The sequence below is a fragment of the Salvelinus sp. IW2-2015 genome, linkage group LG20, assembly GCF_002910315.2.
Source record: "Salvelinus sp. IW2-2015 linkage group LG20, ASM291031v2, whole genome shotgun sequence".
Lineage (NCBI taxonomy): Eukaryota > Metazoa > Chordata > Actinopteri > Salmoniformes > Salmonidae > Salvelinus > Salvelinus sp. IW2-2015.
In genome coordinates this window covers 69,969,121-69,991,822 of record NC_036860.1, presented here as the reverse complement: position 1 = coordinate 69,991,822, position 22,702 = coordinate 69,969,121, and the positions used below count along the sequence as shown (strand labels likewise).

Genomic DNA, 22,702 nt, shown 5'->3' with positions numbered 1-22,702 from the left:
AGCGGGCCACTCACCACTCCGATGTGGCAGAGGAGCACAGAGCTCTGAGGGTTGATGCTAAGTGCCTTCTTGAAGTGAATCTCTGCCAGGTTGAATTTCTCCTGCTTATAGTAGATCATCCCCAAGCCATACCTGGAGATGGAGGGACGGAGAGAAAACGAGATAAAAGGTGAGGTAAGTGTCTCCCATAATCATAAATTATTCAATATCATCAAAATATGACGTTTTAGCTTTAATTCCTTAGAGACTTTAGATTAAGGTAATACAGTGTTGTGTTCGGGAATACCTAAAGCGAGACCAATCCAAGACCAAGACCGGATCGAGTCAAGACCGGAGGGGGTCCGAGACAGAGTCAAGACCAGAAAAATGTGAGTCTAATTCAAGACCATGATTGTAATTGTCAAATCACCACCATAAGAGGTCAATATGTCCAGTATCTCAGGGTTCATATTTCAGAACATATGGATTCTTTAGACATTCAGAATAGTGAAAAAATGCATGCTGAGGAAAAAAAGAGCCACTACAAATGATTACTAACCCAAACACAGTGGGGAACAACAGGCCTTCTACACCTTCAGAGAAGGCTAAGGATTAATAAAATAATAATTATAATATTTTCAATGGTGTTCTGATTTAAAATTGCTTCAGTTTGTGTTGTAAAAAAAAGGGTTAACGCTGCAAAGAACATAAGATCCAACCAGGATTTTTCTTTGCCGGTCTTTGGGGAGATAAATCTAGCTAACTAAGTCAGCCATTGGCTAGGCCATCAGAAGCTAGATAAATGCATCTGCCATTCAACTGTAATAGGGCAAAATTTGGAGTGACAAAAACGTATAGAAACTGCCATTTAAGGCCAACAGGTCACTGCGCAATAGCGAGCAGTAGATTTCCCATGGTCTAGCTAGCTAGCTTTTGTTGTCGTCTAGTTTGCAGCGGCTGCAGCAGGTGTTATATAAGAGGATGTTGTTGCTAATTTGTTAGCTTCTCCCTTTTCAAGAATAACTTTCAACAAGTTGTTTCAAATAATCATCCTCTGGTGAGTGGAACTGTTTATTGCAGCGCACTTGCTGTTAGCCAACTCTTTGAAAATAACTTGTTTTTTATTTATTTATTTAACAAGGTAGGGTAGTTGAGAACAAGTTCTCATTTACAACTGCGACCTGGCCAAGTTAAAGCAAAGCAGTGCAACACAAACAAGAGTTACACATGGAATAAACAAACATACAGTCAATAACACAATATAAAAAAGTCTATGTACAGTGTGTGCAATGGAGGTAAGGAAATAAATAGGCCATAGTGGCAAAATAATTACAATTTAGCAATTAAACACTGGAGTGATATATGTGCAGAAGATAAATGTGCAAGTAGAGATACTGGGGTGCAAAGGAGCAAAAAAATTAAATAAGTAACAGTATGGGGATGAGGTATTTGGATGGGCTATTTACAAATGGGTGCAGTGATCTGTGAGCTGCTCTGACAGCTGGTGCTTAAAGTTAGTGAAGGAGATAGCTGGAGTCTCCAGCTTCAGTGATTTTTGCAATTCATTCCAGTCATTGGCAGCAGAGAACTGGAAGGAAAGGCAGCCAAAGAGGAATTGGCATTGGGGGTGACCAGTGAAATATACCTGCAGGAGCACGTGCTACGGGTGGATGCTGCTATGGTGACCAGTGAGCTGAGATAAGGCGGGGCTTTACCTAGCAAAGATTTATAGATGACCTGGAGCCAGTGGGTTTGAATACAAATATGAAGCGAGGGCCAACCAACGAGAGCATACAGGTCGCAGTGGTGGGTAGTATATGGGGCTTTGGTGACAAAACTGATGGCACTGTGATAGACTGCATCCAATTTGCTGAGTAGTGTTGGAGGCTATTTTGTAAATGACATCGCCAAAGTCAAGGATCGGCAGGATAGTCAGTTTTACGAGGGTAATGATGCTTTGTTGCGAAATAGGAAGCCGATTCTAGATTTAATTTTGGATTGGAGATGCTTAATGTGAGTCTGGAAGGAGAGTTTACAGTCTAACCAGACACCTAGGCATTTGTAGTTGTCCACATATTCTAAGTCAGAACCGTCCAGAGTAGCGATGCTGGACGGGCGGGCAGGTGCGGGCAGCGATCGGTTGACGAGCATGCATTTAGTTTTACTTGCATTTAAGAGCAGTTGGAGGCCATGGAAGGAGAATGTGTGAAACAGTGTTGCATTTAAAGTGTAACTGACAGCATTTTAGTAACATGAAATCTTAAAAACATCTGTTCATATACACACCAGGAAGAATGACACAAAAAAAAAAAAATTCTGACAATAAATTATTAGAATGTTTGGGAATTATGCATACTAAGGCATTTGTGAAAATTATATAGCAATATAAAGTGGGAAAGCGGCAGTGCATTTAGACAGACCGGTGCGCTATAGCCAATCAGAACTACAGTAGACCTTTATACAAACAAGCCATTTGCCACATGGGCCTGCAATCCTTCACTTTGAACTGGACTGTGTTTACAGGCAGTTGTAACAGAGCAATTTTAGATCATTAGAACACATTCGCCAAACGCCACAAAATACACCTGAATGGATTTCTACAAATATGTAAAACATCACGGTCATAACGTGGCATTTGGGAACTTTACATTTCTATTGATCAAACAACCATGAAAAGGTAGGCTCTCTCTACCTCAGTTATGCACATCAACACAAGAACAACTACTGCTAGCCAGAGCAAGATAAAATCTAACGAAGGAACATTAGATAAACACTCTCCAACTTTTTCAGCTAAACAATGGGGAATTGTGCCCTCGTCCTTCTGCAGCTTGCCTGCCAATGCATGCTTGTACCAACCAAGCACCTAAGCACACCTCACTGACCATTTTACTCGACGTAGCAGAGCTGGTTACATGTTATCTAGAGTGTTCTTGACTATTACCTTTTTTTTGTTGCCTACGTTTACTGACACCGTTCATATTCAGCAGGTGTTGTGCGTTCGTAAATTCAGTTCCGCGCTCTGGCACACTCAGACGAGAGTGCTCTGAAATCGGAGTAGAAAGCCAGGGTGAATTTGCGAATGCAAGAGATATGCTAACTATGCTAAGTCGTTCAAGTTCTTGCTAGCTAACCAAATGACACCTGCATCTCTAGCTTTGTATAGCCACTAAAAAACGATATGAGGGGAAAAAATTGTCACTCACTCCTCTGATGGCATGACATCCTGCTAGCTAGCTAGCTAGCTAGCTAGTGTTCGGCTCCATGTTTTTAGCTTGCTACATAAATAGATACGCTAGCCTATTAGCCACGTTATGACTGACTTGTGATCCTTGCTGGTTTGATTATATTGACATTCCCAACCTTAGTTACATTCATCCGTTTTTATATTGAGTCATTGAAACAATGCATCCCAAATGGAGGCAGCAAACAATGTACCAGGCCAGCTGTGATTTACAGCCTGATAAATATTTTCGGGATTACCAAGAAATGCATTGGTGAATTATTTGAATCATGCATTGAACTGTATCCAACTATTCTGCCAACAATGCCTTATTTGATTTAACATTCCATGACGTAAACTATAACAAATTGTTTAAAACCTCTTATACAGTTGGTTTTGTAGCATAAACTGGGAATTTGATATTTTTTACTGATATTATGATTGTTTCATATCTGCAAAGTAGTTAAAACGCTGTCAGTCCCCTTTAAAAACTTTAGGTTACCGGTTGGTTACTTTGTGTGCTAAACGTGAAATGTTTTTTTGCAATGGGAAGTAGTTGTAGTAAATTTTGATTGAGAAATGCTTAATGGTTGTGTTTTTGTATTCTTATGATTGGGACCTACTGGCTTATTATGTCCGAGTTTATGGACTGCTTATCCTTTAACATCATGTTGTGTGACTGCTGTCTTTCCATCGGCCCTATGCAGTGTTGTAGTGGTGCCTGGAGAAGTCAGTATACTCTAATTTTGCCAAAACGTTCCCAAATGGCCCGCCCAGTGAAGGAAAGGCTCCCTGTGTGAAAAATCATGTTTTCCTATAGATTTCAGATTCTCTCTCAAAAATCACTTTTTTTGTTGAAAAAACAAACAAAAATATGATGTCTAAGTACACAACAATGCTTAAACCACATCAATCTGATTGGGTGGGCCTGTCAGGGCCTGGTTCCCCAGTGGGTGGGCCTCTGACAACACAGGCTCATCCATGTCTACGCCCCCGATGCAAACAATTGCGCATCACAAATAGCCAACACTTCAGACTAAACCTTTTCAATACCTGGTACGCATACCCATTGTTGCCTTAGTTAGCATGGTTTGCATACCCATTGTTGCCTTAGTTAGCATTTACTAGTAGATATGTTGAAACGTCTGTCCTACCCTACCGGCTACCAATGCCATTCTTCTGTGAGCTACTCCATGCCAAAACCAGTTGACAGCTTCACACTCTTGCTGCCTGCAGATGATATTCCTCTCAAACGCGGCGTGTGCGGCACGCATGTGAATATATTTCACGTGCTTTGCAATTGTGTAGGCTACTTTTTGCATGATTTCTCTATTGTAGTATATAATTGATCAGTCTTATAATCGCCACTACACTACTTTGATACGCATCAGTAGGGATTAAGTAGCGAGTATAAGCAATGCCCACTGAAAAACAACTGGGTATAGGGTTCATACCTGCCTATACCCTCCACTACACCACTGGCCCTTTGTGTGTACAAAAAGTGCTATAGTATTACAGTTGCTGTCCTTCCAGAATCCCGAACCTGTCACACACTGAAGGCCTATAGGTTCGCCACTGCTCAAACATGTCTATAATAGATATAAAGGCTGTTAAGACTTTAATGCTGGCCTGGCGAAGCGGTTTTATGCGCTGACTGAATGGAAGCTGATAATTATGAGTGTTTTACTCTGTTGGCATTCGAAGAAATTACGGGTCCTCACTGTCCGAGACAAGACAGAGTACAAATGTATCCGACACAAGAACTCAATATGTGGTCTCGAGACCGGACTACTACGACATGGAGGTAATAAAATAACATAGTATGGTAATATAATAAACATAAGAGCAGTTTCATCTATTACGATTGGAATTCAGATTTTGTCACATCCACTATCACTCCAAAGTTGTCCACTAACTCACCAGGCATTGTAGTGGCGTGTGTTGACTCTGATGGCGTTACGGAAGCAGGCCAGAGCCTTCTCCAGCTCCTCTGTGAGGACAAACTCATGGCCTAGCAGCGTGTAGGCGTAGGCAAAGCCCGGGTTCACCTGGATGGCACGCTGGAAGAACTTAATGGCTATGTCATGCTCCCGCTGCAGACTGAAACAGTTACCAGCCACGCACCATGCCTAAGGGGACAAAGAGAGTGTGTGTTGGGGAGGAGCGAGGGAATATAAGGAGAGAAAAGGGTATGAGTAATGATAGAAATAGGAGCAAAAGAAACAAAAATAGAATCACTTGTAAGCATTTCCCAATGGAAAAGTCTCAATTGAACGTACTTTTTAGTCCAGGACTAGACATGTGGATACGGTACATGCAACTGTTTGTCCCAGTGTGTTACTTAACTACGTACCTCTGGTGAATTCTTGTCCATGTCGGTGAGGTCTTTGGACAGGGCCGACAGGGCCACGTCCTTCTGCAAGTGCCACAGGGTGGTGGAGTAAATCTCCATGCCCTCCACCCGGTAGCTCTCGATACGCCGCACCTCAGAGAAGATCCTCTCCGCCTGCAGGAAGGGGAAAGGAGGCAAAGAGTGAGAAGTTTCTAATCGAGCCATTGAGAAGTAGCAAAAGCCACCATACACAGCCATCGACCACTCGTTGCATTCAATTGACAATCCTAACCCTGTGAAATTGTAGTAAGGACAGGAGTACATCTAGCTTCAGATGCCCACAATCCGTTTCAGGTATAATAAGAATGGCGCTGAAGGAGATGGCTGCCGTTTTACGATCCCGTAACCAATTGTGCATGTTGTTTTTGCGTCATTTGTAACTTATTTTGTACATAATGTTTTTGCCACCGTGTCTTATAACCGAAAAGAGCTTTCTAGATATCAGGACAGCGATTACTCACCCCGCACTGGAGGAATATTTTTTCTTCAACGAGTCGGACAGGAAGGATTTACTTCAGACGCCCGACAAGGCCCTCGTCCCAGTCATTTGCAGGAGAAAGAGACGGAGGTATCAAGGACGAAGGTCCGGGTGCCTTGTAAGGATCCGTCGCCGAGAGGGTAATCTATCTTTACCATCAGTCCTATTAGCCAACGTACAATCAATCGATAATAAAATAGACGAACTACAAATCACGTATATCCTACCAACGGGACATTAAAAACTAATATCTTATGTTTCACCGAGTAGTGGCTGAACAACGACATAAATAACATACAGCAGGGGGGTTTTACGCTTTTCGGCAGGATAGAACAGCGGCCTCTGGTAAGACAAGGGGTGGCGGTCTATGTATATTTGTAAACAACAGTTGGTGCACGAAATCTAAGGAAGTCTCAAGGTTTTGCTCGCCTGAGGAAGAGCATCTCATGATAAGCTGTAGACCACACTATTTACCAAGAGTTTCTGTATTTTTTGTAGCTGTCTATATACCACCACAAAACAATGCTGGCACTAAAACCGCACTCAATGAGCTGTACACTGCCATAAGCAAACAGGAAAATGTTAATCCAGAGACGGCGCTCCTAGTGGCCGGGGACTTCAATGCAGGGAAACTTAAATCTTACCTAATTTCTACCAGCATGTTAAATGCGCAACCAGAGGGGATTTTATTTTTTAATAACTCTACACCACCTTTACTCCACACACAGAGACACGTACAAAGCTCTCCCTTGCCCTCCACTTGGCAAATCTGACCATAATTCTATCCTCCTGATTCCTGCTTAGAAGCAAAAACTAAAGCAGGAAGCACCAGTGACTCAGGCAATAAGTGGTCAGATGAAGCAGATGCTAAGCTACAGAACTGCTTTGCTAGCATAGACTGGAATATGTTCTGAGATTCTTCCGATGGCATTGAAGAGTACACCACATCAGTCAATAAGTGCATCGATGACGTCGTCCCCACAGTAACTGTACCCCACCAAGAAGCCATGGATTAAAGGGAAACATCCACACTGAGCTAACGGGTAGAGCTTCCGCTTTCAAGAAGCGGGACTCTAACCCGGAAGCTTATAAAAGATCCCGCTATGCCCTACGACGAACCATAAAACAGGCAAAGCGTCAATGTAGGACTAAGAAAGGCTTCTTGACAGCTTCTACCCCCAAGCCATAAGACTCCTGAACAGTTAATCAAAGGGCTACCCAGACCCCTCTTTTACGCTGCTGCTCTCTGTTATTATCTATGCATAGTCACTAACTCTACCTACATGTACATATTACCTCGACTAACCGGTGCCCCGCACATGACTCTGTACCGGTACCCGCTGTATATGGCCACGCTATTGTTATTTTACTGCTGCTGTTTAATTTTTTATATATATATTTTACTGAACACTTTTTTTTCTCAAAGCATTTCACTGTAAGGTCTACACCTTTTGTATTTGGCGCATGTGACAAATAAAAGGTGATTTGAAAAGGTGAACCTAGCAAAAGAAGGTCCTCCCTTACCTGCATGTATTCGGCCAGCTCAAAGTGGGCCCTGCCGATCTGTCCCAGGACCCACCCTGTGTTGTAGTGATGGGAGGGCAGCTGGCTCAGGATGCTGATGGCCTCTTTACAGTTGTAAGAGCAGAGGGCCAGGTACCCCCGGCCGATGTCTCGCATCAGCAACATCAGGCCATCTGGAACACAGAGGGGAAAGAGGGGTTGGAGATAGACTTGCGAAGGCATCTTTGTAAGGACATTGTTCCCTTGTGTTTGTGTTAGTCATAGCTAAAGTATGACAAGGTGGCTAAGACTATAGAAATGTATTACAATTATAACAGCAACTCAAAAAAAGTCAGAAAACTACTGCATTACTTCGACATCATTTGTTTAATGGTAGTGTATCCCGACGTCTCAGCTCAACATCTTGATATGGTCAGGTAAAGAAGACTCATTGAATTGAACGTCAATGTCTGAGAATTCATTCTAACAGTGTCCCAACTCACCTGCAGCAGCCTTCTGCAGACTGAAGACCTGGAACTGAGGAGAGCCCATACTGACTTTCCCCTCTGTCATGGACGAGTCCAGCTTGAGGATCTCAATGCTCTCGTTCAGGTTGGATGGGGTGATGCCTCCCTTGCCCGTTTTTGACTTGGTCTTCCGGTTGGGGATTTTGGTGGGGAACTTCATTTTCAGCTTCTTGCTATTCTCCTGTTGAGTAATGTTTGTTTGTGTTTAGCATCTCAAAGACCTCTGCTAAGGTCAGATACATGTCTGTGCCCCCCCCCCCCTCGCTTTTGATATTTGGTTCTGACAGAGTACTAGGAAAAATAATGTATTTGCCAAGAATCTCAGCAGCACAGCCCAGTGCCAGTCTGTTTTGTGTCAAACTCTATTCTACATAGAACTAAATAATACATACTACTTAAATGCTAGACTTGAGAGCGAACTGATGTTTTTGTTCTCCTGGTTCAAAAGATGCACCACAAATCCTACTGTCCATCTCAATCCCAGTATTTGGTTATTTGTTTCAAGTAAAAATCCACTCAAACTATATTTTGGTATTTGTTTCATTAGTCCACTGTTGAGAATACCATAATAGTCCCGTAATGTTTTGAATATCAGCAGTTAAGTTTTCAAGATATTGGAAAGTGTCACTTGTCAGATCATCGTGATGCATTTAGAAGAAAACATTTTTTAATGGCAAATTCCCAAAGGAGTCTCTGCTACGTTACCTTGGCAGTAGAGCTGGCACTGGTGAATAGTCTGGAGCTCCGTCTGGGCTGCACGTTGGGGGGAGCAGCGATGGTGGGGCTCAGCACTTGAGGCGTAGTACTACAGTAGGCACAGAAAAACAGAGCAGAACAATGGTCATCAGGTCTTCATACTCAGACAACCATAAGCACAGAGAACACTAACGCCATGAGTGACATTTCAAGTTTAAAGCACAACACTTAACTCAAAACAAGTATGGATCACAATTTCATAACATTTACACAATTTCACCTTGCATGAATTGTCACTGAAAATGTCTTTTTTGGCAACATCTCTGCATTTCCATAATGTAATCATGGGTCCATATGAGCACATACCTGGTCTGTGGGGGGGCAGTGGTCTGAGTTTGGTTGAAGGGGATAGGGATGACCTCCCTGCTGTTACCACTCTGTGCAAACACTGACTTCGTCCCCACCTGACTGATTCTCGCTACAGACTGAAGAGAGAAGTGGGAACAAGCTGTTAAAAAATGTCAAACAAAACATCTGACCTTCTTCATTGTTCAATCCATCACTGAAATTAAAAAGGAATCTCCTCTGAAGTTGAAATGTTTTCTATTCAGATTGCATAGATCCATTTTTACACACAGTATGTTGCTCTTCGATCAACACCCCAGATAGGAGAGCCACATAACAGATGGCGTGTCGTCTTCATTATAGCGATGACGCGTGCGTACCTTCTTTGGTGGGACTCCGGGAGGGGGCGGCTCCATCCCCGAGCCACTGTGAGAGTAGTTCTGAAGATACAAGGGTTCCCCTGGGCTGGGCTCCAGGGGCAAGATTCCAAAACTGGGAATAAGATCAAATGGTTTTTCAGTATAAAAATATACATTGTTGACTTATTCAGCTCTGTATGATTTAGCCGATCATCCAGAAGTCCCCATGGACTTTACATCCAGTTTACATCCAGTTACAGTACCAGAGAAGCCTGTAACGCAGGTAGAAAAGACCACACAGAACAAAGCCGTCGTAGAGGACAAAAGGCTGGAAAGCAGTAATCAAGAAGTCCTCTGAAGCCAGTTATCATTACAGTCTCCCTAATTACAGACCAGTGGACAATGGAGCTGGAGGATGAATGAATGAGACCAGTATGTACTGCAGCCAGGTGCACAATATCAAATTATAGCCAAGATAATGTTACTTGACTACAATTTTCAAAGCCATGGACAAATTACTAGCGGAGTGATCGCTGACAACAGAATAATGTTCTGAGGAGAGTGCCAGTGCATATGCCTCTATAATGTAGGGTGTCCAATTAAAAACGCATCTTTTGACCAATGGGTAAAATAACATTAATTGGGCATATACTCCTCTAAGAAAACCAACGCTCCAAAACGCATGTCTCGATCATAATTCATTCCAAAAAGTTATTGGAGTTTCACCATTGTAGGTTGGCCAGAATAAGGGTGACAAAATCAATGGAGGCCAGAGAAGAAGTGGTCAAAATACAAGAAAATAGCATTGCGTCAGCTAGGCTGGATACTGTGAGAATGAGGGCAAACTGAAAGACCCCACTGAAAGATTCTTAACATTAATAATCATATTTGTCTTGGTAAAAACTTATTTTATATCATAAGTGAAATTATCATCATCAAACCGCCTTTTTCCCCCCACTCTGGGCAGAGTGGGTGGACACCCTACATAATGACACTGTAAACGTAGTCGAAGAAGGAAACATGTGGGAGTGCCTCAACACAAAGGGAATACACGCCACACTCAAAATACTGTGCCACACGACACGTATGAACAGATTGACACAGGCACGCGTCATCTATCCACTTATGATAGAAACAGCCCCAACACAAGTAATAGAGCCTCTGAGAAAAAAACATCTCATATGTGAGTGTACGGGGTGAGACCACCAGTACCTAGGTGTGAGGGGGCTGAGTGCTGCCGGTCCTCCCAGTAGACTGCGCCCACTCTTGGGTTTGTTCTGCACTTGTTTGGATAGCAGGGAGCCGCCTGTCCCCAGAGACCCTACGGTGTCCGGGGGAGATGACGACGAGTCGATGTAGGACATGGTGGAGTCTGTGTTCAGAGACGAGTACTTGGAGTTGGAAGACTCTAGGTTCAGTCTGTTTAACTCCTACAGGGGAGGGAAAGGGAACGAGACAAGAGGTGTCAGTTCTTCTGTGCACATTTGGTTAGACAGGTTATTAGGGGGGGGGGGGGGGGCTATTAATTGGCTCATCACGCTCTAGCGATTCCTTGTGGCAGGCCGGGCGCCTGCAGGCTGACCTCAGTCATCAGGTGAGCGGTGTTTCCTCCGACACATTGGTGTGGCTGGCTTCCAGGTGAAGCGGGCGGAAGACACATGACTCGACCTTCGCCACCCGAGCCCGTAGGGGAGATGCATCGACGAGACAAGATCGAAATTGGAGAGAAACACACACACAATACAAATAAGAATTGGAGATCCACAACAATGCTTAAACATCAGGAGACATGGTAGAATAATAGTAAAGACATCAAAACTATGAAATAACACATATTGAATCATGTAGTAACCAAAAACGTGTTCAACAAATCAAAATATATTTTAGGTTCTTCAAACTAGTCACCCTTTGCCTTGTTGACAGCTTTGTACACTCTTGACATTCTTTCAACCAGCTTCACCTGGAATGCTTTTCCAACAGTCTTGAAGGAGTTCCCACATATGCTAAGCACTTGTTGGCTGCTTTTCCTTCACTGTGCGGTCCAACTCATCCCAATTGGGTTGAGGTCGGGTGATTGTGGGGGGCGAGGTCATCCTACGCAGCACTCCATAACTCTCCTTCTTGGTCAAATTGCCCTAACACAGCCTGAGGGTGTGTTTTGAGTCATTGTCCTGTTGAAAACAAATGATAGTCCCACTAAGCGTATCGCTGCAGAATGCTGTGGTAGCAATGCTGGTTAAGTGTGCCTTGAATTCTAAAATCACTGACAGTGTCATCAACAAAGCACCCCCACACCCCCTTTTCCATCCTTCACGGTGGGAACCACACAAGCGGAGATCATCCATTCACCTACTCTGCATCTCACAAAGACATGGCAGTTGGAACAAAAAATCTCAAATTTGGACTCATCAGACCAAAAGTCTAATGTCCATTGCTCGTGTTTCTTGGCCCAAGCAAGTCTCTTCTTATTATTGGTTTCCTGTAGTAGTGGTTTCTTTGCAGCAATTCGACCACGAAGACCTGATTCACGCAGTCTCCTCTGAAAGATTGATGTTGAGATGAGTTACTTGAAAATGTGAAGCATTTGTTTGGGCTGCAATTTATGAGGCTGGTAACTCTAATGAACTTATCCTCTGCAGCAGAGGTAACTCTGGGTCTTCCTTTCCTGTGGTGGTCCTCATGAGAGTCAGTTTCATCATAGTGCTTGATCGTTTTTGCAAATGCACTTGAGAGACTTTCAAAGTTCATAATTTTCTGGATTTACTGACAACTGAAATGCATACCAGGTGACTACCTCATGAAGCTGGTTGAGAGAATGCCAATAGGGTGCAATGCTGTCATCAAGGCAAAGGGTGCCAGAATCTCAAATCTATTTTGATTTGTTGAACAATTTTTGGTTACTACACGATTTAATGTGTTATTTCATGGTTTGATGTCTTCACTATTATTCTACAATGTAGAAAATAGTACAAATAAAAGAAAAACCCTTGAATGAGTAGGTGTTCGAATTTGACAGGTCCCCATAAGAATAAGTTAACCATTACACCCCGAGTGTTCACAGATCACATTCTTCCACAGTCCCAACCCCTGACCAAACACCCTCATCTTGGTACCAACGCAATGCAAGCCATCATTGTAAAGAGAGCCAAACCTGGCTGTAGAAAAGTATGGATGACAGGAATACTGGGTTTAAATGGACAGGGGGAGGGAGAGTCGAAGGGACGTACTAAGGTGTCCTGGGGCGTCTCCATGAGCACCGTGTCCACCTGGCGGTGGGGCATGTTGTGGCTAGGCGTGTGGGCGGGGCTGATGGGGAGCAGGGAAGGGGCTCCACTCCCGCCGCTGAAGCACTGCAGGGACGTCAGTCTGAAGATCTGCTCCGGGTCCGGACGATCACCTGACAACAAAGATACAAGGTAATATGATCAGCTTAAGAACAGGGGGAGGGAATAGAGAGTGGATTTGAGCCCGAGCACTGGTCAGGGAATTAGATTTGGTTCTGCCATCATGCATGGGATTAGGACCAGTGTAAATTTCCCGTTTTTGTCTTACTATGACAAGTGAATCAAACTCTATTGTTCATGCAAATACATATTCTATCATCTTCACATGCATTATATAACTACCCCTCCACCCACCCTAGCTGATTGACTGACTCACCGATCTGACAGAGGGACTCAAAGGGAGACCACAGGAAAGGATTCATACTCAGGCTCTTCTGATAACATTCCGAACCTTTGGCCAGACGATCCGTTTTGCTGCACAGACAGAAGAAAATTATTCTCGATATTGACTGATGCATGTGGGTGACAGGCACGCACGTGCAATCACACAACAAAACACATTGCACCTGGTCACGTTAATCTAATTTAGAACATTCCAGCTAATATCTTTGCCAGGATTAGCTTGTTTCTGTACCTCAAATCTAATGTATAAGAGCAAGCAACCACTCACTGGGCATTTATGGTTCTATTACAGTTACACGTGTTAGACACCAGACCAATTACTTTTGCTTAACCTCTACATTGGTTTTCTTGACATCACACAGTAATAATGCAATACCAGAATACCACGTTGTTGTTTAGAGTCTGATTTCTGAGATGGTTACACTTTAGAAATTGAGACAATAGCATTTTGATTGTGATTCATGCATGTCTAAATTGTAACATGATGTTCATGACTAAGTGATAAACGCTCTGACATTCTAGCCCACTGGCTGAGCTTACATCATGTTCTAAATACGGTATCTCTGTAGAAAGGGACACATCCTCTGCTTAGGAGGCTGCTGCAGCCCCTTGAGGCATTCAAATAGTCCATTTGAATTGACCAAGGTAACATCCAAATATCATTAACAGACATGCCTCCTCTCCAATTCATTAGCAACACCGTGGGAAGCTGAATAAACAAAGTTTTCGGGATACAATAAACGTGTCCATCTCAACAAACATCAAAGCACTGCTACGCCCAACCCTCTGCACTAGGTTACAATGTCTATCACTCAGTTGCATAGTAAAACATTAGGTATTGCTATGTGATACCTAGCACACAAGCAATCAGCTCTCAATTGAAAACATTCCCAGAACATGCTTTAGATTGTTAACCAATGAAGTAATGAACATGATTATCCTACCAATAGATTTGCCCCAACATGGATAACGTGAAACAGGCAGAGTCTCCAAACTCTGTGACAATGTCCTCCTGGCTCTTCTGTTTGTTCAGGACCCCCCCTGTCAGGATCTGCTCTCCCTCTGCAAGCCTAGGAAGAAAAGAGGACCGGACCACTGATGTGAGCATACAGGGGTCAAAGAGGGGAGCTATCCAGGACTCTTGTCCTCGGACTGGCCCCCCTTAATCCTTGTTTGAGGAAATATTGTATTAAATTCTTGCATGACAGAAAAGCAAGATCCTAAATCCATTTGGCTGCAGTATGCAGCATGGCCAAGAAAATAATATGTTGGCACTCTGGATTCAAAGCATGCACAATGTCATAGCTATGAGGCCTAAAACATCAAACAAAATAACATCCTTACTTGCTCAGTTCTACACAGCACTTGGCGAGGAGGTATTTGCATTGTGGCGTTGTGCAGCTGTGCCCCTTGAGAAGGCGGTATGCCTTGTAGGCCTTTCCCGAACGATAGTAGCAAGTGGCTAACAGAAAGAGGGCCTCCTCCGAATGCACTGTGAGGAGGATAAGAGATGCATCCAAATAATGCATAATTTAAATGAACATACATACAGATACCCTGACACACAATCTCATTCCCAGATGACTAGGAGTTATAAATATAAATGTTATTCATTTGGCTCTAACATTTTCAGACTTGCACTGACAGCATTAGATTCCTTTTGGCATGGGACGAAGGTTCATACTTGATGTGTTATTTTGATCGACTCACGTCTACGCTATAGCTTAATAGTCCACTGCAGTGTTGTGCGTTCCACATTAAAGCAACAGCAGCCTACAGGCTATTCTATAAGAAATGACAATGTCTTCTAAAACCTGTTTTGCATGTGTCAGTCAGGCCTCACAAGCCACCATCATGTCAAAACCTTTTAGGAGTATCTGTATGGATTAAAGAAATCAGATGGAACTGTACAGTTGTCAGCACAGTAAGCTGGAACAGGAGGTGCTCGGGTGTGCTGCAGCATGGACAGGATCTTCTCAAGACGATAGATTTCATTACCTTCAGCATAGAGTCTCTCAGCCAGGAACACGGCATCTCGGTAGGCATAGTGGTTTAGTGCATGCCAAACAGCAGCCTAGACACAGGGAGACAAACAAACACATAATGCCATGTCTCCCATTTCCCCTATCTGCATCTCTACATAGCCTACTGTGATTGTCTGGTCTGGTGGTGGCCTAATCAGTCAATAAGCACATGCGTTGATAACATTCTTTGAATACAAAGCTTGCAGCTTATTATAGCAGACTATTCAATACTATTGCTGGCTGTTAGCTAGGTGGCTATGAAATGTTGACACAGCAAACAACCATTAGCTAGCTACATTCGACTGGCAGGCAATGCTAGCGAAAAAAAAAGCGAAATCCAGTTTTTCGTGGCAAGTGTCAAACACTTAGCTAACGTTATTTCATCGATCGAAATCAATACCAACATATGTGGCCATAGGATAACTTAGCAATGTAACTAACTAATGTTAGTTGCGGTAACGTTACTTGGCTAGGTCAGATCTGATTATTTAAGGTTACCGTGGCTGGCAAGTGGCTAACGTTAGCTGCATCAAATGTTCAACAAACGCCATGTCAATGCAGGCAGCAGTTATCCATGTAGCTAGCCAGCACTGAGTAGTTAGCTAACTAGCCAGTGGTTTTCATTATTTTCAAGTCAGCTGTCAAATGACCATTTACTATACAACCTGACATAACTGTTACACCTTGGACGACATGTTAGCTAACTTACTAGTATCTAATTTAGCTTAACGACTTTAGCGTTAGCCAATGTTATGCTGCAGAGAAAGAACGACATTGGAATAATGTTAAACATCAATCTGATCAGCTGTAATGTTTAGTTAACCAACTTAGTTCATTTAGATCACGTTATCTGGAACAACTCACTCTACTGTCATAGTTTAAGTTAGTAATTAGCTAACGTTAGCAAGTTATGTTAGTCTAACCATCGAATAGAGTTTGCCAGTAGCTAACTCGTTTTGCTAAAATTAACCAGATAATTCAAAACAAACCTTGCATAACTAACATTAACTCACTAACGTTAACGTAGCTAGTTAAGCTACATATGGCTAATGACTGAGCACCTACTTCAGTTAAGTTACCTGGCACCTACCGCCATCTAATTTCGGATACCTGGCTGACAGTGGCAGTTCGAAAGAGTATCCCCTGTGTATTAACGTTATATATTGAATAACAGGTACTAGTTTTTGACAACGAACCGATTTTGACAACGAAGCAACTATTTTGGGGAATGCTAGCTGGCTAGGCCAAACATTTGTTTTCAGGCCTCGGTGTAGCAGTAGTGGATCTTTCTGGTAGGGAGAGAACAGTGCAAGCCACAATACATCCCTCCTGTCCTGCATGTGACAGTTTTCTTCTTGGTATAGCAAACTGCTTCGTTACCTGAACAGGTTCCTGCAGCACCGTCATTCCGTTGTCAGGCTCCTTCTCTCGTCCACTGTTTTTTGTTTCCCTCTTTCTTCAGTTCCTTTCTTAGTTCAGTATCCAGGCCAGAAGTAGCTCTGAAGATTTGAACACAACGACCGTTACCGACCATGCCGAAAGCTCCCGAACATATCCGAAACAGATGCGAAAGTATCAGCATGCGAATAGAATCGAAGACTAGCGTAAATAACCGAAACAGTCATTAGCTGAAAAACAAACTCGTGTATAAACCATAGAGATAGATAGGACTCATCTTTATAGCTGTGCCATTGCAACCTTGTGTCAGATAATTTCGTATTATTCTGTAAGTAAAACCGAGACACTACATTTAGTATGATATGTTACGTTTCATATGGTATTGTAACGACCCTGGGTTTATAAGCGCGGAAATCGACTCTGCCGCACGAGCATGCTTTTGCGGCACAGTCGATAGCGCGCCGGACTTCGGGCTAGAAGGTCGAGGGTTCGAGACCTGCTCCCTGACTGTTTCATTACACTGGTGTCAGAAGTGATCGGACCTCGCATCCACGACAGTGCGTGTGCTTGGCCGGTGAGCGCGTTCCTGTAAGACGTAGAGTCGCAAGCTAGCGCGAGGACGCGCTCTTTGAAAGGAGGGAGTAGTGTAACGACCCTGGGTTTATAAGCGCGGAAATCGACTCTGCCGCACGAGCATGCTTTTGCGGCACAGTCGATAGCGCGCCGGACTTCGGGCTAGAAGGTCGAGGGTTCGAGACCTGCTCCCTGACTGTTTCATTACAGTATGTATTAATTTGTGATGTCCATCATCCACTTCGTATGTTACGAAATGCAATTCCTACAATATTTCACAAATTTTGTAAACGTATGATATGTTACACATTCCAATTTGTTGTTGCTAACGATAGCTAGGCTGGGGTTGGGGTTAGAGTTAAGGTTAGGAGTTAGCTAACATGCTAAGTAGTTGCGAAGTTGCTAAAATTCTAACGTTGTCCATGATGAGAATCGATCACACAACCTCAAATCAAATGTTATTTGTCACATAAACATGTTTAGCAGATGTTAATGTGGGTGTAGCGAAATGCTTGTACCTTTGGGTTGCTAGACATTCACGTTACCAAACACACTCTGTTCATTTTTGCCTTAATAACAGGGCTTGACATTAACTTTTTTAGCCACTTGTAAGTAGGACAGATTTTTTACTTGTCTGAATGCTCAATTCAAAAAAGTGCTATAATACCATGGGCCAAAAAGGTGACTGAAAATTGTGTTGTATGACGCAAGGAACCACTTCACAAAATAACCTTCATTGTTATCACTGGTATTGATAATGGAAGGCTTCTGGTCTATGATACTACGTATTATATTTTCTGCCGTTGTAGCCTTTTAACCCCCCACAAAGTAAAATACTGCACGGATAGGCTACTGTATAAAACATATGTGGTCCTTCAACCCTCCATCTGGAGAGCTACTTGATGTGCAGGATTTTTATCCAACCCTGCTCAAACACACCAGATTTAGCTTATCAAGGTAACTGTTTTTTTAAGTTTAAAAAAAAGGGGGGAAAAGTGGTGTGTTAGAGCAGGGCTGGAGCAAAGGCCTGCATACCCAGTAGCTCTTGTGGACTCCAGGAGGAGGGTTGACCACCTTGCAACATTACAATTACAACCAAATACATTTTATGTTTTTATAAAATAATTCCCTCATTCAATGAACCAGGGATCATATTGATAAAGTGAGTGAAGTTGCTAACTCAGATGTTTATCTATTTGTAAGGTTAAAATATTCAGCGTTCAGGGGAGATCTTGACTAGAGGTCGACCAATGATTTTTACGCCGATACCGATTATTGGAGGACCAAAAATAGCCGATACCGATTAATCTGCAGATTTATATATATATACACACATATACACACAGTTTAAGTCGGAAGTTTACATACACCTTAGCCAAATACATTTAAACTCAGTTTCACAATTCATGACAATTAATCCCAGTAAAAATTCCCTGTCTTAGGTCAAATAGGATCACCACTTTATTTTAAGAATTTGAAATGTCAGAATAATAGCAGAGAATTATTTATTTCAGCTTTTATTTCTTTCATCAGATTCCCAGTGGGTCAGAAGTTCACATACACTCAATTAGTATTTGCTATCATTGCCTTTAAAATTGTTTAACACTTGGGTCAAATGTTTCAGGTAGCCTTCGACAAGCTTCCCACAATAAGTTGGGTGAATTTTGGCCCATTCCTCCTGACAGAGCTGGTGTAACTGAGTTAGGTTTGCAGGCCTCATTGCTCGCATATGCTTTTTCAGTTCTGCCCACATTTTCTACAGGATTGAGGTCAGGGCTTTGTGATGGCCACTCCAATACCTTGACTTTGTTGTCCTTAAGTCATTTTGCCACAACTTTGGAAGTATGGCTTTTTTAAAGGGGTCATTGTCCATTTGGAAGACCCATTTTGTGACCAATCTTTAACTGATGTCTTGAGATGTTGCTTCAACATATCCACATCATTTTCCTGCCTCATGATGCCATCTATTTTGTGAAGTGCACCAGTCCCTCTTGCAGTAAAGCATCCCCACAACATGCCACCCCCGTGCTTCACGGTTGGGATGGTGTTCTTCAGCTTGCAAGGCTCCCCCTTTCCTCAAAACATAACAATGGTCATTATAGCCAAACAGTTCTATTTGTTTCATCAGACCAGAGGACATTTCTCCAAAAATGATCTTTGTCCCCATGTGCAGTGCAAACTGTAGTCTACCTTTTTTATGGCGGTTTTGGAGCAGTGGCTTCTTCCTTGCTGAGAGGCCTTTCAGGTTATGTCGATATAGGACTCGTTTTACTGTAGATATAGATACTTTTGTACCGGTTTCCTCCAGCATCTTCGCAAGGTCCTTTGCTGTTGTTCTGGGATTGATTTGCACTTTTCGCACAAAAGTATGTTAATCTCTAGAACGTGTCTCCTTCCTGAGCGGTATGACGGCTGCGTGGTCCCATGTTGTTATACTTTGTAATATTGTTTGTACAGAATGAACGTGGTATCTTCAGGCATTTGGAAATTGTACCCAAGGATGAACCTGTTATGCTGGTGAATGAGGACCCAAAAGCGACGTAATAGTAACAGAGTCTTTATTCCAGTATTAAACAAATAATGATTCTCCTGGATATAATCAATGGTAAATCCAAAACAGAAACTGAAATCCTCTCGTCAATAGAGAGGAACGACTGGAGACGCGACCACAGACTGCAGGTCGCTTCGGGAAGGCACTGGCCGTAGCTGACATAGACACCTGCTCACACGCAGCATCTGAAGAAGGCAAAGAACACGACAGGGCGGAACAAGGACACAGGAACAGCAAACATCAAACAAGAATCCGACAAGGACAGAACGGAAAACAGAGGGAGAAATAGGGACTCTAATCAGAGGGCAAAATAGGGGACAGGTGTGAAAGAGTAAATGAGGTCGTTAGGAGAATGAGAAACAGCTGGGAGCAGGAACGGAACGATAGAGAGAGAGAGAGCGGGAGAGGAGAGAGAGGAGGAGGAGAGAGAGAGAGAAAGAGAAATAACCTAATAAGACCAGCAGAGGGAAGCACAGGGACAAGACATGATAATCAATGACAAAACATGACAGTACCCCCCACTCACGAGCGCCTCCTGGCGCACTCGAAGGAACCCTGGCGGCAACGAAGGAAATCATCAATCAACGAACGGTCCAGCACGTCCCGAGATGGAACCCAACTCCTCTCCTCAGGACCGTAACCCTCCCAATCCACTAAGTACTGGTGACCACGTCCCGAGAACGCATGTCCATGATCTTCCGTACCTTGTAAATAGGAGCGCCCTCGACAAGGACGGGGGGGGGGAGGGAAGACGAACGGGGCGCGAAGAAAAGGCTTGACACAAGAGACATGGAAGACAGTGGACGCGACGAAGATGTCGCGGAAGAAGCAGTCGCACAGCGACAGGATTGACGACCTGAGAGACACGGAACGGACCAATGAACCGCGGAGTCAACTTGCGAGAAGCTGTCGTAAGGGGAAGGTTACGAGTGGAAAGCCACACTCTCTGACCGCGACAATACCTAGGACTCTTAATCCTACGTTTATTGGCGGCTCTCACAGTCTGCGCCCTGTAACGGCAAAGTGCAGACCTGACCCTCCTCCAGGGCGCTCACAACGTTGGACAAAAGCCTGAGCGAGGGAACGCTGGACTCGGCGAGCTGGGACGAAAACAAGAGTGAGGCTGGTGCAAGCCAGACGACACCGCGCGTGAGCGGTATGCCCGGTAGCAGACGAAGGAAGCGAGTTGTGAGCGTACTCAGCCAGGGAGCTGTTCTGCCCAAGACGCAGGGTTTCGAAACGAAAGGCTGGCTAATATGCGACCAATCGACTGATTGGCCCTTTCTGCTTGACCGTTAGACTGGGGAGAACCCGGAAGAGAGACTGACGGAAGCACCAATCAAACGACAGAACTCCCTCCAAAACTGTGACGTGAATTGCGGACCTCTGTCTGAAACGGCGTCTAACGGGAGGCCATGAATTCTGAACACATTCTCAATGATGATTGTGCCGTCTCCTTAGCGGAAGGAAGCTTAGCGAGGGGAATGAAATGTGCCGCCTTAGAGAACCTATCGATAACCGTAAGAATCACAGTCTTCCCCGCAGACGAAGGCAGACCGGTAATAAAGTCTAAGGCGATGTGAGACCATGGTCGAGAAGGAATGGGAAGCGGTCTGAGACGACCGGCAGGAGGAGAGTTACCTGACTTAGTCTGCGCGCAGTCCGAACAAGCAGCCACGAAACGGCGCGTGTCCCGCTCCTGAGTAGGCCACCAAAACCGCTGGCGAATAGAAGCAAGCGTACCCCGAACGCCGGGGTGGCCAGCTAACTTGCAGAGTGAGCCCACTGAAGAACAGCCAGACAGAGTAGAGACAGGAACGAACAGAAGGTTACTAGGACAAGCGCGCGGCGACGCAGTGTGAGTGAGTGCTTGCTTTACCTGTCTCTCAATTCCCCAGACAGTCAACCCGACAACACGCCCTTCAGGGAGAATCCCCTCGGGTCGGTAGAAACCACAGAAGAACTAAAAGAACGGGAAGGCATCAGGCTTGGTGTTCTTATTTCCCGGACGATAGGAAATCACGAACTCGAAACGAGCGAAAAAACAACGCCCAACGAGCTTGACGTGCATTAAGTCGTTTGCCGAACGGATGTACTCAAGGTTCTTATGGTCAGTCCAAACGACAAAAGGGACGGTCGCCCCCTCCAACCACTGTCGCCATTCGCCTATGGCTAAGCCGATGGCGAGCAGTTCGCGGTTACCCACATCATAGTTGCGTTCCGATGGCGACAGGCGATGAGAAAAGTAAGCGCAAGTGGACCTTATCGTCAGACTGGAAGCGCTGAGACAGAATGGCTCCCACCCACCTCTGAAGCGTCAACCTCGACAATGAATTGTTTAGTGACGTCAGGAGTAACAAGGATAGGGGCGGATGTAAAACGCTTCTTGAGGAGATCAAAAGCTCCCTGGGCGGAACCGGACCACTTAAAGCAAGTCTTGACAGAAGTCAGAGCTGTGAGAGGGGCAGCCACTTGACCGAAATTACGAATGAAACGCCGATAGAAATTAGCGAAACCGAGAAAGCGCTGCAACTCGACACGTGACTTAGGAACGGGCCAATCGCTGACAGCCTGGACCTTAGCGGGATCCATCTGAATGCCTTCAGCGGAAATAACAAACCGAGAAATGTGACAGAGGAGACATGAAAGGCGCACTTCTCAGCCTTCACGTAGAGACAATTCTCTAAAAGGCGCTGGAGTACACGTCGAACGTGCCGAACATGAATCTCGAGTGACGGTGAAAAAATCAGGAATACGTCAAGGTAAACGAAAACAAATAGTTCAGCATGTCTCTCAGTACATCATTAACTAATGCCTGAAAGACAGCTGGAGCATTAGCGGAGACCGAACGGCAGAACCCGGTATCAAAATGCCCTAACGGAGTGTTAAACGCCGTCTTCCACTCGTCCCCCTCTCTGATGCGTACGAGATGGTAAGCGTTACGAAGGTCCAACTTAGTAAAGAACCTGGC

The 22,702-nt window shown here is 44.1% G+C and overlaps 1 protein-coding gene across 1 annotated transcript in view; it reads right to left on the bottom strand.

The window, feature by feature from the left end:
* The window catches only part of LOC111981766 (cell division cycle protein 27 homolog), a 20,068-nt gene extending 3,222 nt beyond the window's left edge, over nucleotides 1-16,846 (bottom strand). Inside the window, exons 1-15 of the mRNA XM_024013194.2 lie at nucleotides 16,590-16,846; nucleotides 15,184-15,259; nucleotides 14,530-14,677; nucleotides 14,130-14,255; nucleotides 13,160-13,257; nucleotides 12,727-12,896; nucleotides 10,712-10,929; nucleotides 9,521-9,632; nucleotides 9,162-9,280; nucleotides 8,805-8,904; nucleotides 8,076-8,280; nucleotides 7,594-7,766; nucleotides 5,553-5,705; nucleotides 5,120-5,328; nucleotides 15-132 (exon numbers count right to left, since the gene is read on the bottom strand). Coding sequence (XP_023868962.2) covers nucleotides 15-132; nucleotides 5,120-5,328; nucleotides 5,553-5,705; nucleotides 7,594-7,766; nucleotides 8,076-8,280; nucleotides 8,805-8,904; nucleotides 9,162-9,280; nucleotides 9,521-9,632; nucleotides 10,712-10,929; nucleotides 12,727-12,896; nucleotides 13,160-13,257; nucleotides 14,130-14,255; nucleotides 14,530-14,677; nucleotides 15,184-15,259; nucleotides 16,590-16,616 — 2,052 coding nt within the window. The 5' untranslated portion in view covers nucleotides 16,617-16,846. The remainder of the gene's footprint in view (nucleotides 1-14; nucleotides 133-5,119; nucleotides 5,329-5,552; nucleotides 5,706-7,593; nucleotides 7,767-8,075; nucleotides 8,281-8,804; nucleotides 8,905-9,161; nucleotides 9,281-9,520; nucleotides 9,633-10,711; nucleotides 10,930-12,726; nucleotides 12,897-13,159; nucleotides 13,258-14,129; nucleotides 14,256-14,529; nucleotides 14,678-15,183; nucleotides 15,260-16,589) is intronic.
* Nucleotides 16,847-22,702: the final 5,856 nt, after the last annotated feature.